Consider the following 16,144-nt stretch of genomic DNA (forward strand, 5'->3'; position numbering starts at 1 on the left):
AAAATTAATTCCTTAAATCACTTTTGTTATTGAAAGGTCATCGATTCAATTTTCTTGACAAGGGATTAGGTTCTAGATACAAATATTTTATGGATACCAGGAAAATGTAATTAATTAAAAGTCAAAATGCTTTAACCAGTAGACAATAAGCTATAATCCCTCCTTGAAAGTAGAGATTAATAATAAAATAGAATGGTTAAGGCATACCAATAAATTTTTAATACAATTTACCTATAATTTTAAATTATTTTAATCCTATAATTTTAAATTACTTTAATTAAGTTGATAAATATGTATATTTAAGCAATAGGCTTAGTCTATATTGAAAATTGGCTCTCAAAAATTTCAAACCTTTAAAATTCAAAATTGATTAAAGGAAAATTTAATTTTTCAGTTACTAGAATTTACATGCCACACCTCATCTTTAATACCATTAAAATTTACTGGTCATTTTAAATTATTTTTATTAAGTTAATAAATATGTATATTTAGGCAGTAGGCTTGGTCTATATTTGAATCTTGGAGAAATTTCAAATTTTCAAAATAGTTTAGATGATGAAGATTTTATAACCCCATAATCTAAATGCATATCTAACGGCCTTAATTAAGAATTTAGTTAACGAAAGGTATCAGTTACTAGAGTTTACATGCCACATCCCTGGTCGTTAATACCATTTGTAGTAGCCGCTTGTTTTATTACTTTTCCCCTTTAACTCTCTTTTCGATTTTCCTTTGTTCAGATTTCTTAAAATAATATTTTTTTTCATTATTTTCTTTTTTAATTGTTAAGGAAACGGCCACAATTTTGAATTCCACGTCTTTGAAACGGACAAATAGCTGCACGTGAATCCGCTTTGTCACACCAGCTTTTTACCGTAACGTTTCCCGTCAAGTCGAAAATCTTCCAACGGATTACGATGTTCGCGTCAATACACGTTTCCCGTCAAGTGACGTCAAGTGACGACGATACATTAACGTTCGGTGTCATGTCAATTTTTTTTGCTTTTTGTTTTTCGGCCGGGTGGGGGAGCGTGATGACAAGTAATGAATTTTGGAAATATGAAAAGACCGTAGAAATCATCGAGAAATTAGCGGTTGCATTTCTTCAATGAATGTAGACGATCCATGACATTGTTGAAAAACTAGTTACTAGATTACGTCGCTAGTGGAGGCCTACTTGCTTTTTAAAACATAAGTTTTGTTAAATTTATTTTTAAATTATATGATTTTTTTATTTACTTAAATCTCAAAGATTCCAATTATCTAGCACTATATAATCTAAAAGGGCAAAAGCTTATTAAAAAAAAAATTGTTTTTTAAAATATTTATATGAATATAAAACTAAAAAATAAACAATATTTATTTATATACCAATTATAGTTATAATGAGATACTTTTAATATTATTTATTTAAAAAATCATTGAATTTCTAAAATCCATTAAAAATAAATAAAATTAAGAATGCCACTTCCATTATTTTATAAATATTTATTTTAATTAAAAATATGAAATTTATATGTATTTAAAATATACTACAATAATTTTGTAAATAAAATTTCGTATATTTATTTAACTTCACCAAAATCTTAATTAAAAATGATTATTATTATTATGAAAAATTAAATGTTTTTAAATTTTCAAAAGTCAAAATTATATTATATAATAATAATTTTAAAAAAATATTACATAATTAATAAAAAGTATTTTATTTTATTTCTATGTTTTTTTATCACTATCATCTTCATTTGTAATTAGATAACTTCTAGGTTTAATATGGACTACATAATTTATCTATAAAGTTGAGGTTTGTTTTCCTTTGTTGCTATGATTGTTATGAGATAGGTCATTTTTAATGTGTAAGTTCCTAAGCTATGCTTTCCCTAACTTAGGATGTCTCATCTCTTTTTATGTTTGATTCGCTTATTTTGTAGTGTGTATTGTAATTGTAGTTTTTCATCATTTATTAAGGTTATTGGCCATGTGGATGATTTGATCTTCATTTTCTCCCAGTTAGGGATTATTGTCAATCTAGTAAGGGGTTATTCTAATATTCAATAATGAATTCATTGCATTGGGCCCTATAGTGTTGATGTATGTCTTTTGGATTAGGGATACATTGTAGAATTAGTCTTTGCTACCATATGTCTTCCCATGAGGGTGTTGTGCTTCCATCCATGACATCTCAGAAATTGCATTGTTATACTAAGTTCCACCAAAGTAGTATGTTGTATCCCAGAGCAACATGTATAACTCGCTCATCAATTAAAGCAATTTTACCACCAATGGTAATGAGTAAGTTAGATGTATAGTCCTAGAAGTTTGGCAGGACTCATATCAAAGGATCTCAATGTAAATTTGTGATGTAAGCAGACTAGAAGAGCATGTTTGCTTATAATTTATAAAGTGTTGATGACATGATCCAAGAAAAATTCCTAATAGTAATTATGACTTGAGAAGCTAGAAAAGGAGGGATACGTGGTTGAACATTACTTAAATAAAATGGCATTAACTTTGAATGTGAAAGTTGAATACCTTCAATAGCATTCAACAAGTCCTTATGTCGTGAAGGTCATGTTTACATTGCCATTAATCGATATACAATACAAGGATATTGCACCAAATATGTAATGATATTGTAGTCTTGAAAATCCTTAGCATGAGGATTATTTTTCATTCATCATAAAGAATATTTCAGAAAAAATGATGCAAATTTTTCAAGCGGCTTAGGTGTATAAAGTAGAATGTGAGAAATTGTCACATGGAAGCATAGTCTCCTTACCAATATGAGACTCAATATTAGGTGTCTAATAATGACTTTTATGCATTTGGAGATTCGACACATTAACAACCATCAAAATGTTATAACAGGAGGGGTCACTTGGTTGGGAGAACTCTAAAGAGGTCAAAGATTTAGATGCTTCACCTTGATTAGCAAGAAATTATGTCAAGGGAAAGGGCATTGTAAAAATTTAGGTTGTTGTGGGTTAATTTGTTTTGATATTTCATTGCTTAGTTTATAGTTCATGAGATTAGGACACTCATAAGCTCGATAATAATCCCCACAAAGAGAAAGGATGTTTACATTTACCATAGGGGCTACACTCAATGAACCCCTCACATGTCACACGCATTCATGGCATATTAAACAATGCCCTTAATTTTACTACATATTGAAAAACACCTCTAAAAATCACATTATTTAACCCCTTATTAATATGAACGCAATAAACCTTCCCAATTTAAAAAGCTCCTAATTTCACTAGATATTATAGGTATCCATTTTTTCATTAACATTTTTTATACCCGTTTATATTTTTTCATTGGATTTGAGCTCCATTTTTTATACCTACCAATATAAAAACCCTTTACCCCGGGATATACGCCCTAATATAATATGTCATTTTTTCCTCATATATATCCCCTAATATTAATGCACATGGTATCATATTTCTCCCCTAGTGAAGCCCCCATGACATTTACATCCTTGTTTGGTTCTATTTGGCCTTGGTTAACATTATTTTTTCCCCCGTAATTGTTTTCATTCCACCCTTGCAAGTGGTTTTTATTCTCTTTCCTATTATTTTACTTCTTCCCTTAATTATGGCCCTTGTTACTTGTTTGCTAAGTCATTTTTTGACTAGGTTGGGAAGGTCAAAGTTAAACGAAATTAGCATTGGATGAATGTAAGGGATTGGTAGATGCTCCCTAGTTAGGAGTAGAAGTAGTTGGAGAACATAGGGGAAAAGGAAGAATTGAAGTATATGATTGAAAAACTCTGTATGATAGCATTTGTCCCTCTATAAGAACTAGGACCTCTAGTAAAGGGGGGAGAATAAATTTGTTACATCCATAACTGGTAGACTAACAAGACCATCAATTGCATATGATTAACCTAGATTTGGTGTGTGAACAACACCTAGATAGATAACAATATTTGTAATAAATGAAATATATTTCTTGAGCTCTAGGATGGCTTCTTTCTCACTAGCAATTCATTGTATGACAACATATTCATAGATTGAACGAAGAAGGGATTAACGAGCCAATATAAGAGAATATCATGAGACAAGGGGATCGTAACAAAGCACTTGGTATGTTGCCAACCATGAATGTGATTGATGATGTGGGTAAATTTCATTTTCTTGAAAGCAACGAGGGTCTCAATCCTAGCTTCTAAAACAATAAGTGGAAGTGGTTAAAAGGTTATGTAACTAAAACAAAAAAGATGGTGTAAGAACCATATGTAAGGTTAATGCATCATGTTGGTGTTATTTCCATGAAGGTATAATGGAAAAGATTAAACTCAACATTTTCATTCATAATACTATTTAAGGAGCACCATAAATAAAACATATTGAAAACGTTCAAAAATATTCTTTAGAGATTTTCCCAAACTTACAAGCATTTCTAGGTAACCTAGTAAGTATAATAGGCGAAGATGCATCATAAGGTTAAGTCTAACCATAAATGGAGATCTTTATTTCCTCTATTTACAACTAAAAGATAAAAAAGTGGTGGGGATAACCTCCCTCTTGTAATCCTCTCTAGGGATTATTGTCAATCTGGTAAGGGGTTATTCTAATATTCAATAATGAATTCATTGCATTGGGCCCTATAGTGTTGATGTATGTCTTTCGAATTAGGGATAGATTGTAGAATTAATCTTTGCTACCATATGTCTTCCCATGAGGGTGTTGTGCTTCCATCCATGACATCTCAGAAATTGCATTGTTATACTAAGTTCCACCAAAGTAGTATGTTGTATCCCAGAGCAACATGTATAAGTTGCTCATCAATTAAAGCAATTTTACCACCAATGGTAATGAGTAAGTTAGATGTATAGTCTTAGAAGTTTGGCAGGACTCATATCAAAGGATCTCAATGTAAATTTATGATGTAAGCAGACTAGAAGAGCATGTTTGCTTATAATTTATAAAGTGTTGATGACATGATCCAAGAAAAATTCCTAATAGTAATTATGACTTGAGAAGCCAGAAAAGGAGGGATACATGGTTGAACATTACTTAAATAAAATGGCATTAACTTTGAATGTGAAACGTGAATACCTTCAATAGCATTCTACAAGTACTTATGTCGTGAAGGTCGTGTTTACATTGTCGTTAATTGATATACAATACAAGGATATTGCACCAAATATGTAATGATATTGTAGTCTTGAAAATCCTTAGCATGAGGATTATTTGTCATTCATCCTAAAGAATATTTCAGAAAAAATGATGCAAATTTTTCAAGCGGCTTAGGTGTATAAAGTAGAATGTGAGAAATTGTGACATGGAAGCATAGTCTCCTTACCAATATGAGACTCAATATTAGGTGTCTAATAATGACTTTTATGCATTTGGAGATTCGACACATTAGCAACCATCAAAATGTTATAACAGGAGTGGTCACTTGGTTGGGAGAACTCTAAAGAGGTCAAAGATTTATATGCTTCACCTTGATTAGCAAAAAATTATGTCAAGGGAAAGGGCATCGTAAAAATGTAGGTTGTTGTGGGTTAATTTGTTTTGATATGCCATTGCTTAGTTTATAGTTCATGAGATTAGAACACTCATAAGCTTGATAATCATCCCCACAAAGAGAAAGGATGTTTACATTTACCATAGGGGCCACATTCAATGAACCCCTGACATATCACAGGCATTCATGGCATATTGAACAATGCCCTTAATTTGACTACATATTGAAAAACACCTCTAAAAATCACATTATTTAACCCCTTATTAATACGAACGCAATAAACCTTCCCAATTTAAAATGCCCGTAATTTCACTAGATATTATAGGTATCCATTTTTTTACCAACATTTTTTATACTCTATATTTTTTCATTGAATTTGAGCTCCATTTTTTATACCTACCAATATAAAAACCCTTTACCCTGGTATATACGCCCTAATATAATATGTCATTTTTTCCTCATATATATCCCCTAATATGAATGCACATGGTATCGTATTTCTCCCCCAGTGAAGCCCCCATGACATCTACATCCTTGTTTGGTTCTATTCGGCCTTGGTTAAGATTATTTTTTCCACCATAATTGTTTTCATTCCACCCTTGCAAGTGGTTTTTATTCTCTTTCCTATTAGTTTACTTCTTCCCATAATTATGGCCCTTGTTACTTGTTTGCTAAGTCAATTTTTTTACTAGGTTGGGAAGGTCAAAGTTAAACTAAATTAGCATTGGATGAATGTAAGGGATTGGTAGATGCTCCCTAATTAGGAGTAGACATAGTTGGAGAACATAGGGGAAAAGGAAGAATTGAAGTATATGATTGATAGACTCTGTATGAAAGAATTTGGCCCTCTATAAGAACTAGGACCTCTAGTAAAGGGGGGAGAATAAATTTGTTACATCCATAACTGGTAGACTAACAAGAAGATCAATTGCATATGATTAACCTAGATTTGGTGTGGGAACAACACCTAGATAGGTAACAATATTTGTAATAAATGAAATATATTTCTTGAGCTCTAGGATATCTTCTTTCTCACTAGAAATTCATTGTATGACAACATCTTCATAGATTGAACAAAGAAGGGATTAACGAGCCAATATAAGAGAATATCATGAGACAAGGGGATCGTAACAAAGCACTTTGTATGTTGCCAACCATGAATGTGATTGATGATGTGGGTAAATTTCATTTTCTTGAAAGCAACGAGGGTCTCAATCCTAGCTTCTAAAACAATAAGTATAAGTGGTTCAAAGGTTATGTAGCTAAAACAAAAAAGATAGTGTAATAACCATATGTAAGGTTAATGCATCATGTTGGTGTTATTTCCATGAAGGTATAATGGAAAAGATTTAACTCAACATTTTCATTCATAATACTATTTAAGGAGCACCAAACATATTGACAATGTTCAAAAATATTCTTTAAAGATTTTCCCAAACTTACAAGCATTCCTAGGTAACCTAGTAAGTATAATAGGCAAAGATGCATCATAAGATTAAGTCTAACCATAAATAAAGATCTTTATTTCCTCTATTTACAACTAAAAAATTAAAAAGTGGTGGGGATAACCTCCCTCTTGTAATCCTCTCTAAAAACAGATAAAGTATTCCAATGTTGAAAATTTAATTGAGTGAAAATTATTTATCATTATAATAGAAGGGAGAATAGAACTTAAATACAAAGAGTAACATTCTATTGCACAACCGCTTGAGAGACAGACATAACATTAAAGATAGCTCTTAAATATTAAAGTTACCATTAGAATTGTGTAGAAAAACGTTTAATCTTACCTTTATTAGAGCTCCAATAATGTGCCTTAATACAAGAGTTTAATCTTCTACTTTTTAAGGTGTTACTTTTTAATTTTGTTTTACTCATGCAAAATGGTATATTTTGATTTGATTGCAAAATGATATATTTTGATTTGTTAAAAAACTAATGCCACTAAGTTTTAAATATATTTTATTAAATAATTTTATATAAATTATTAATGATATTAAATTATATATAATATTATTTTTAAAACTAAAATAATTTAACTACATCTTAGGGCCATTTTTTTTTTTTTAAACTCCCCTCCCATTTTTTTTTTTTTTACTCCCTTCCCATGCCATTTGTGTTGTATCCTTGATTTAGTGTTAGACGATTGAATTATCATCTGTGGCTTAATGATGATTGTATCCATAACCGTCTCGCGAGGGAATTGTTTGTGTTGCCGGCGATATTAATGGGCATTCGTATATACTTGCTATGAAAAAATATTTTGACTATGTTTATTTTATGACATTAAACCATCCTAATTATTTATTCCATTCTCAAAACGCAAATGAAATCATTCTTCATCTTGAACGTCTCGCAACTCTTCTTAATTCGATTATTACTCTCTGCTTCCGAAGCATCTGGTGAATTAATATCGTCGATACGAGTAAGTTAGTGATATTTTCTTTAGACAATATTGTCGCCCTTTCCGCCGATCGAACCTCTGCCAAAGGGCTCAAGCAAGCTTGCAATGCGTTCTAGGCCGCGGCCAGGGCGTTTGCTTTACTGAGGGACATTATCTCCTTGAAGCCTTTAGTAGGGCAGTCTACCTTGACTTCTCTGTCGAATGTGCCAATATGCTCTAGAGGCTTAAGGTTGTGTAGGCTCAGGAGTGCTTCTCGAGGAGCTTACCTTTGATGGCAAGCCCAATTCCCTTTGTTCTAAGGTCGCTAGGAAGGTTAGTTATTTTTGTGCCTGAATTTTTTTATGCAAGAATTCGAAAATTCTTTCCTCAAACAAGAAGTATTGAATTTCTCAGGAACAAGTTGCTTGAGTATTGAATTTATCAAGGACCTCTTTCCTGCAAAGTGGCCCTCGCTGGACTCGTAGGCGGTGGTTTCTGTCATGAATGAAGCAAGAAACTACAGGAAACTCGATGCTCGTTTCTCAGAGGTCTTGAATTTGATGGATATGTTGACTACTCTCGAGTCTCAGAGAGTTCACGATAATGTCTTCTTTTTTTCATTGCAGAGGCTGTTACTTCAAATCCTTATTCAAAGTTTTAGTTTCGCTCCATGGCTCGTACCGAGAAGAAGCTCGTAAGTCCACTGGAGTAAAGGCTCCCAGGAAGTAACTCGCTACCAAAGTTAGTGATTACCTCAAATTTTACTTATTTCTACAAAGGCTGATAGGGGCTTTTGTTCTTGAACTTTAGGGTTTCGAACTATAGATGTTAGGGTTTTTAATGTTTCAGGTTGCTTGTAAGTCTGCTCCCACCATCGGTGGTGTGAAGAAGCCATACAAATATCGTCCTAGAATTGTTGCTCTTCTGTAAGTGGATTTGTCTTCGAGGTTATGGGAGATCGTGATATTTGTCACCAGTATAATTTATTTTTAAATGATTTTAATCATTGATAATTTTTGGGTTCTCAAATTGTGTGAGATCCTATTATAGATGTAAATATCCTCTGAAATTTTGAGAATGGGTTTTTATAATTGTGTATTTTTTCTGCAAGTCTATTTCTGGAAATAATATAATCTTTTGGGTGGGTTGTAGGGAAATTCAAAAATATAAGAAAAGTACCAAGCTTCTTATCTGAAAGACGCCTTTTATGAGAATGGTTCGATAAAGGGTTTCAATCATTAGATTTTAGGGTTTTAACAGTAGGTCTTTTAATGTTTCAGGATGCTTATAAGCATGCTCCCACCACCAGAAGCCGCACAAATATCGTCTTGAGATTGTTGTTGTTCGTTAACATTTGATAATATGAAATTAAATCATGGTGACTGTATAGGATTTATTCATTCTTACTTAGGTAATCTTTGAAGAGCTATAATTTCACAATAATGTATTGCTCTATTAGTTTACAAGTGACCATTGCAAATAGTAGATCTCTTGCGGCTATAACATAGGCTTGAACAATATCAGAATATGTGTTCAGTGAGAACTGTGTTATCTATCAAGTGTTTTAATCTGAAATTACTATTGTGACCTTCATTTGTTTCTCAACAGGCATGCATTTTATGATAAGAGGCTTGCACAGGAGGTTATTGGTGATGCCCTTAGAGAGGTATGGTTTGATTTATAATTTTGTTATTATCGTGATCAATATATCTTTATCCTTTTGCAACTGTCTTCTGTTTGGGAAAGTTTGTAACTAGTTGTAATATGTTGTGTCATCAGCTTCCAGAAGTTCAAGGGATATGTCTTCAAAATTATGGGAGGATGTGATAAGCAAGGTTTTCCAATAAAACAAGGAGTTCTTACTCCAGGTCGTGTACGCATGTTATTGCACAGAGGTAAAATGCTAATGTTCATAATTCTATCTTGAACCTAGTCATTGTTAAAAAGGGTAACTATTGAATTTGTTTATTTTAATGATGTGGAGATATTGCAATTCCTGATCCCTTATTTTACTTGCATGAATTGGTGGACCTTCTGTCTTCAGGAGAAATTGATCGCCAAGGATGCAGTGACTTAAAAGGGCATCCAAAATCAGAAAATTGTTCAATCTTTCCAAAGAGGATGATGTTAGAAAATATGTCAACACATACTGTCAGAATTTTCAGTCTAAATCAGGTCTACCATCTTACCTTATGTTGGCATTGATTTCTCCCAATTTGATTTGATTTGTGCAGTTTTTTTTCAAACATCACCTTCTATATTGAATAAGAGCATCTTAATAACAGTAAGTCATCTAAGAATTTGTTTTCTCTTATTTTTCTATATTCAGGTAAGACACGAAGCAAAGCTCTAGAGATTCAGAGGCTTGTAACACCATTGACTCTGCAAAAGAAGCATGCTAGAATTGCGTAAGGACAAGAGTGAGGCAGTTGAATATCAAAAGCTCCGTGCTTCAAGGTTGAAAGAGCAGCGTGATCACAAGAGTGGGAGTTTAGAAAAAAATAGTGTCATGTGTATCAACTGTATCAAAACCATCAGTTGCTTAGTATTATGTGTTATTATCTATTTATGGGAGGTGAACTCCTTGCTTTGCATGGCATTGTACTGAGTGCAATTTTAAAATGGGGAAAAAAATAGTGTCATGTGTATCAACTGCATCAAAACCATCAGTTGCTTAGTATTATGTGTTATTATCTATTTATGCGAGGTGAACTCCTTGCTTTGCATGGCATTGTACTGAGTGCAATTTTAAAATTGGGAAGCAATGATTTGTTATTGAGAATTGTTGGAGAATATATAGCATTGGTATATTTTGATGAAGGTTTAAACTACAAGACTTTGAATATATATATGTTAGAAACTGTAATTCAAAAGCATTTTTTGCAGCTTTGGACAAAAGTAAAGTACTTTTTTAATTCAAGTGATTTTATTTAATGATTCTAGTTCTTTCTATGGTTGGAACAAGTAGGATTATATATATTGTATCTTGTGGTTGATGTTCTTTTTGGTTAGTTCATTCTCTAAAAGCCTTGCTTTTCTGTAATCTCAACAATGGTGTGTTATGGATCGCAGCCATTTTTATATTTATGGTGCACCATGCCTTTATACTTCCCTATACACATCATGATAATTATTTTTTATTATTTGGCATTGTGGGGTGTCTTTATTATAAATTGAATGCACAAGATTTATTGGTAATTTGGCCTAAGTTGATTATTTTTTTTGTCCCTCTAAGGAGATCATAGAGGAAATTCAGGTTATGGTGCACCATGCCTTTATACTTCCCTATACACATCATGATAATTATTTTTTAATTATTTTTTATAATTTGGCATTGTGTTGTCTTTATTATAAATTGAATGCACAAGATTTATTGGTAATTTAGCGAAGCTAATTATTTTTGGTCCCCTTATGATCTAAGGAGATCATAGGGGAAACTCACGTAATATTCCCCAAAATATTTTCTTATATACCTGGTTTAATTGGAAAAAGCAATGAGTACTTAATGGAAACAAATCTTGGCTTGTACTTTAAAGGCACAACTCTGAACTTAAAACACCCTTAATAGGATTGGCTTTAATGGGTACCTTATTAAGCCCTTATGCCCTATTATTAAGGTGTTGTGAATTATTATAGGAAGTATGAATATGAGTTTAGTTAATTTAGTGGGTACCTTATTAGGCTTTTATGCCTTATTATTAAGGTGTTGTGAATTATTATAGAAAGTATGAATATGGGTTTAGTTAATTATATGGTTGTCGCATAATGATTTTTATTCAGACACCACATATTCATTCATTCCAAAAACTAGGAACAATATTTGAATGCATCTTAGTTTAGTTTATGAATATTATACTTGATTGGTTTAATTAACTGGTTTTTATCACATGGTGATGTTTGCTTAGACACCATTTGTTCATTCATTCCCAATAGGAATATGATTTTGCATATTAGTGTTATTCACCTTATTTCATTCCAAATAGGAATGTGACGTTGAATGCATATTAGTGTTAGCTCACCTTTTTCAGCCATTAAATGATCTTAAATTCTTGATCAATTGGTTATGTTAATTTTCTTTTTAATAGGTGATCTTGGGGGCGTTAGTTGTGATGGCTAGAAAATTTATTTGAATGGACCTTATTGTGAGGAGAAATGGGTGATAGTGATGTTTGATACCTTAAACCCATAAAAAATTCGGGTACACCACTAGAGAAGCCAACATCACTAGAAGTATTTCATTGGATAGTTATTTGTGAATCTGTAAAAAAAATCTTTTGTTAATTATGATCAAATCTGGGATAGAATGTTGTTAGATTCGATAATAGTTCCTATTAATTTTCTTTGTATCGAGGATGATAGAGGAAACAAGAAAAAATGATCCATAGGGACCGAATACTCGTAGAATGGCTGCGATCTCTCGTCTTGCCTATGAAGAGTATGATTACTTTAGAATTTTCACCATTTTGTATAAGAGATACTTTTTGTATTCTAAATATATATTACTTCAAAACTCTGTTCATCATAAATCATAAATTAAAAATGCAGACTTAAACTTGCAAATAGAATTGAACAAATTGGAAAGTAATATAATCCATGACAAAACAACATTAATGCAGCATAATCACAAGTTATGAACACTTACATTTCTAGGAAATATCTACTAACTAATTGTGAAAAAGTCATAGGCTCAACAACTCTCATTGTAATAAAGGCTAGCCCTTAAGCTAAAACTATGAATCCAAAAAGGCGATTTACCTATGGTTGCCTTAAGCTCTCTTCACATAGTCCAATTCCTCTATTCAGAATCAATTTTTCACCTACAACATCCCCAATACATAACACTCTTTCCCATTAGTTTGTAATCCAAGGAATGGAATAAGTTTCACCAATTAACAATCCATTATGCTAATCTACTTCTGTTGAAGGCTCCAACATATGATGACCAACAATTTTCATTGTTGGAGTTCCAAAGATTTTGACTTGTAGATAACTTTCACATTGATAGAAATTATCATTACAGATGCTCTTCATTACATTCATAGTTTGTTGTGTCCTCAAGTCAATATGCTCTATATACTATCTATACTAACCTTAGGTTATAAAAAACCAATTTCTTTATCCAAACAATTCTTCAAGCCTAAAATTTATTTTCAAATAAAATAATTCATATTTAAATATTCAATTAGATTACATAACATATTACATCTTTTTTCTTCTATGCTAGACTTTCTACTCTTTCTTATGCTACTACCTCACCAAGTTTTCTTTGCAACATGTGGTGCAATTACTAGTCTTAAACATCTTTTTTCTTCTATGCTAGACTTTCTACTCTTTCTTATGCTGCTACGTCACCATGTTTCCTTTGCAACATCTGGTGCAATTACTAGTCTTAAACATCTAGATTAAGTGCCACTTTACCATGGAAATTCTTAACACCCAAATAGATTTTGTGACAATACCATGCCTTATTAATACCGCATACCCAATATGACTAACCTTGGCATAGCATTCTTTCTAATTAATTAATTTGACATAAATTAATTAAAAGAACATAATTAAATTTGAGATAAATCTTAACTCTTGATCTGTGAATACTACTATGAATATTATGGCATATGCTATGAAGGTTGAATTAAAATTATAGAAGGCTTATTCAAAAATAGACATACTTATAGAAATAATTATATAAAATAATTGAAAAAAATATTTTAATATCTTAAATAAAATATTTGAATTTCCATACTAACAAATATATTTTATTATCAATTTCATAAATATTAATATATTTGAAATTGATCATAAATTAAATATTTCAATACTTATTTGGAATAAAAGTAAAAAAATCAATTAAAAAAAATTGTATAATTCAATCAGTTTTTAATATGAAATAGGAAATAAACATTTAAAAAATATATCAATGTTAGTTTAAATAAAATATTTCTATATTAATATTAAATAAAATACTTCCCTATAACAGTTTTATTTAAATAGAGATATTAAATGTATTCGCAATCTTCCCGTGCAGTAGAGTAGTTGATACTATAATAATGGGTACTGCTCGTAGCGGAGGTAACAGAAGGTAAGGGCTAACGAGCCTGCTATAGGGCATTAAATGCTCGTTTATCTGCAAGCTGGTTAGCTATATAACACGAGGTGGAGACGGAGTGTTTAGAAAGTCACCGAGCGCGCGTGTTAGATATAGTTAACGAGCTTACAGCTGAGCGGGCATTTAATGCCCTATGGCAGACTGGTTAGCCCTTGCCGTAACAGAAGACAGGTCAATTAACTTGAGCACCGATGGCATTATGGCCATCGTGCAGTAACGTGTCGGAGATTTAGTAAGGCAGGTGCCGCAGTCGGTTTCTTGCGCACTGCAGAATGCTTACCCGTAGATGGGGGCTGAATTTGGAGCTGTTACCTCCATCTTGTAGCTGTTACTGTGGGAGGCCAAACCCTGTTGCAGTCGTGAGAACAGGGCTGGGATAGCCAGTCCGAAAGGACTTCCCGCTGGGACTATCTGCTGGTTACATTCAACCACTACTCTCTGCGTGCCGACAACTACATTCTCGAAAGTACCTCTACATTCTCAAAAGTACGCATCAGGACGACATTTCAGTATTCCAGTCCGGACGACATTTTAGACGACATTTTAGTATTACAAAATGGTAACTATTTTTTTAATATCATTTAGTATTTTAATAAGAGTTGTTTATGAGTTAGGTGTGTTGAAATTTGGTGAAAAAATTTGAGGTGAAATCTTGATTTATATTATTTCAAATATTTTTTTGACTGTATATATGGATTCAACAACATTAAAAACCCTAAGGGTACTTCTCTGGTACAAGATTTACCCATCAATCTTGTGATTTCAATGAATTCCTGCATGATTTTAGAGAAATTAAACTGGAAAAATATACCAGAAATCCACCTTTCAAAAAATCACACTAAAGACAACCCCATTTTAATAGAGTTAAATGTAATAGAATTTTAAATTTTAAAAAATAAAATTAATTATTGAAATTTATTTCAATTGTATTATGAAATGGATGTTTTTAATTATTTTTTTATATGATTTTTATTTAATTAGATGTTTTTATTTTATATGATAATTTTTTTTTTTAATGGAATTTTTTTTATTTGGAGTAGAATTTAGCATTATGAAATAGATGTATTTCATTTTGTATGGGTAATTATTTTCTTTAATATCATCCTATCTAACTAGACTAAATTTTAATATTATGAATTGGATGTATTTCATTTTGTTTAGGCAACTCGATTGGATTTTAGTATTATGAATTGGAAGTATTTCCTTTTGTTTGGGAAATTGGACTAGATTTTAGTATTATGAATTAGATGTATTTCATTTTGTTTGGGCAACTCTATTGGATTTTAGTATTATGAATTGCATGTATTTCATTTTGTTTGGACAACTGCATTAGATTTTCATACTAAGAATTTTGTGGCTAATCAATATAAAATAAATTGAAAAAATAAATAAAAAGTATTTGTAGAATATTATATAGTGCTTTTGCCACAACGATGAAAAGAAAAAAAGGAAACACATTAATGAAAACATGGAGTTTCAAATCTAGAAGGGGGTACAATATGTGCACACCTAGGTAGACTTTAGGTGTAAAATTCTTGCATGAAGGAGGGTCAATTGTCCCACAAACAAGGGGGTGTCATACACCAATTTGGTGTTTATCTTGTTGTAACCTTAAAATTAGACTACTATTTTTTTTTGTTAAGTTTGGTAGGACATTTCATTTCATATTTACAAACGACAAATTTACACCACATACGTATGCTAGGTGGCCTCAACTTTCCCATTGGGAAACCAAGTCTGTTGGCCACCTATCCTCATTATAGGCCATTCAAAAACAATAAAGTTTCAATCTTTCTAATGAAGCTAAGTATGTCTCTATTTCCTGACAAGACATTATATGTCTATCTATCCTTAAACCTGCATAATGTAAAGTAAATGCTACCCGCACATAAAAACAAAAAGAAACCAAGTTAACTAACTATCCTTGCTGCTCTTCCGATGCCAATTCCACGGTTGCCGAATCCTTTATAGTTTCCCCATGCATCTTTGTCAATTTAATGATGCATGGTATGTGCCTTTGAATTCTGTCCAGTGGGATGTCCTACTTTTGGAGTTGGAATTGGATTCGCTGCAAATCCCATTGTAGTTGGGCATGTCTTGGAGGGATAGAGCCATCCCCACCGAGATTTGTTCCATGGCCTTACCCAACACGCTTTTCATAAGCTAGTAGAGGT

At 31.9% G+C, this 16,144-nt stretch overlaps 1 protein-coding gene across 1 annotated transcript; it reads left to right on the forward strand.

Annotated features, from left to right (window-relative positions):
* The first annotated feature begins 8,447 nt into the window (after positions 1-8,447).
* LOC149172284 (small ribosomal subunit protein eS6-like) lies at positions 8,448-10,485 on the forward strand. Its single transcript, XM_089427681.1, has 5 exons — positions 8,448-8,605; positions 9,473-9,530; positions 9,651-9,759; positions 9,909-10,039; positions 10,194-10,485. Exons 3-5 carry the CDS (start codon positions 9,678-9,680, stop codon positions 10,215-10,217), a joined length of 237 nt encoding a protein of 78 aa, XP_089283807.1. The 5' UTR covers positions 8,448-8,605; positions 9,473-9,530; positions 9,651-9,677; the 3' UTR covers positions 10,218-10,485.
* The last annotated feature ends 5,659 nt before the right edge of the window (positions 10,486-16,144 follow it).

Source organism: Pinus tabuliformis, chromosome 4_2, assembly GCF_031772625.1.
Source record: "Pinus tabuliformis cultivar Carrire ecotype Pingquan chromosome 4_2, CPIR1, whole genome shotgun sequence".
Classification (NCBI taxonomy): domain Eukaryota; kingdom Viridiplantae; phylum Streptophyta; class Pinopsida; order Pinales; family Pinaceae; genus Pinus; species Pinus tabuliformis.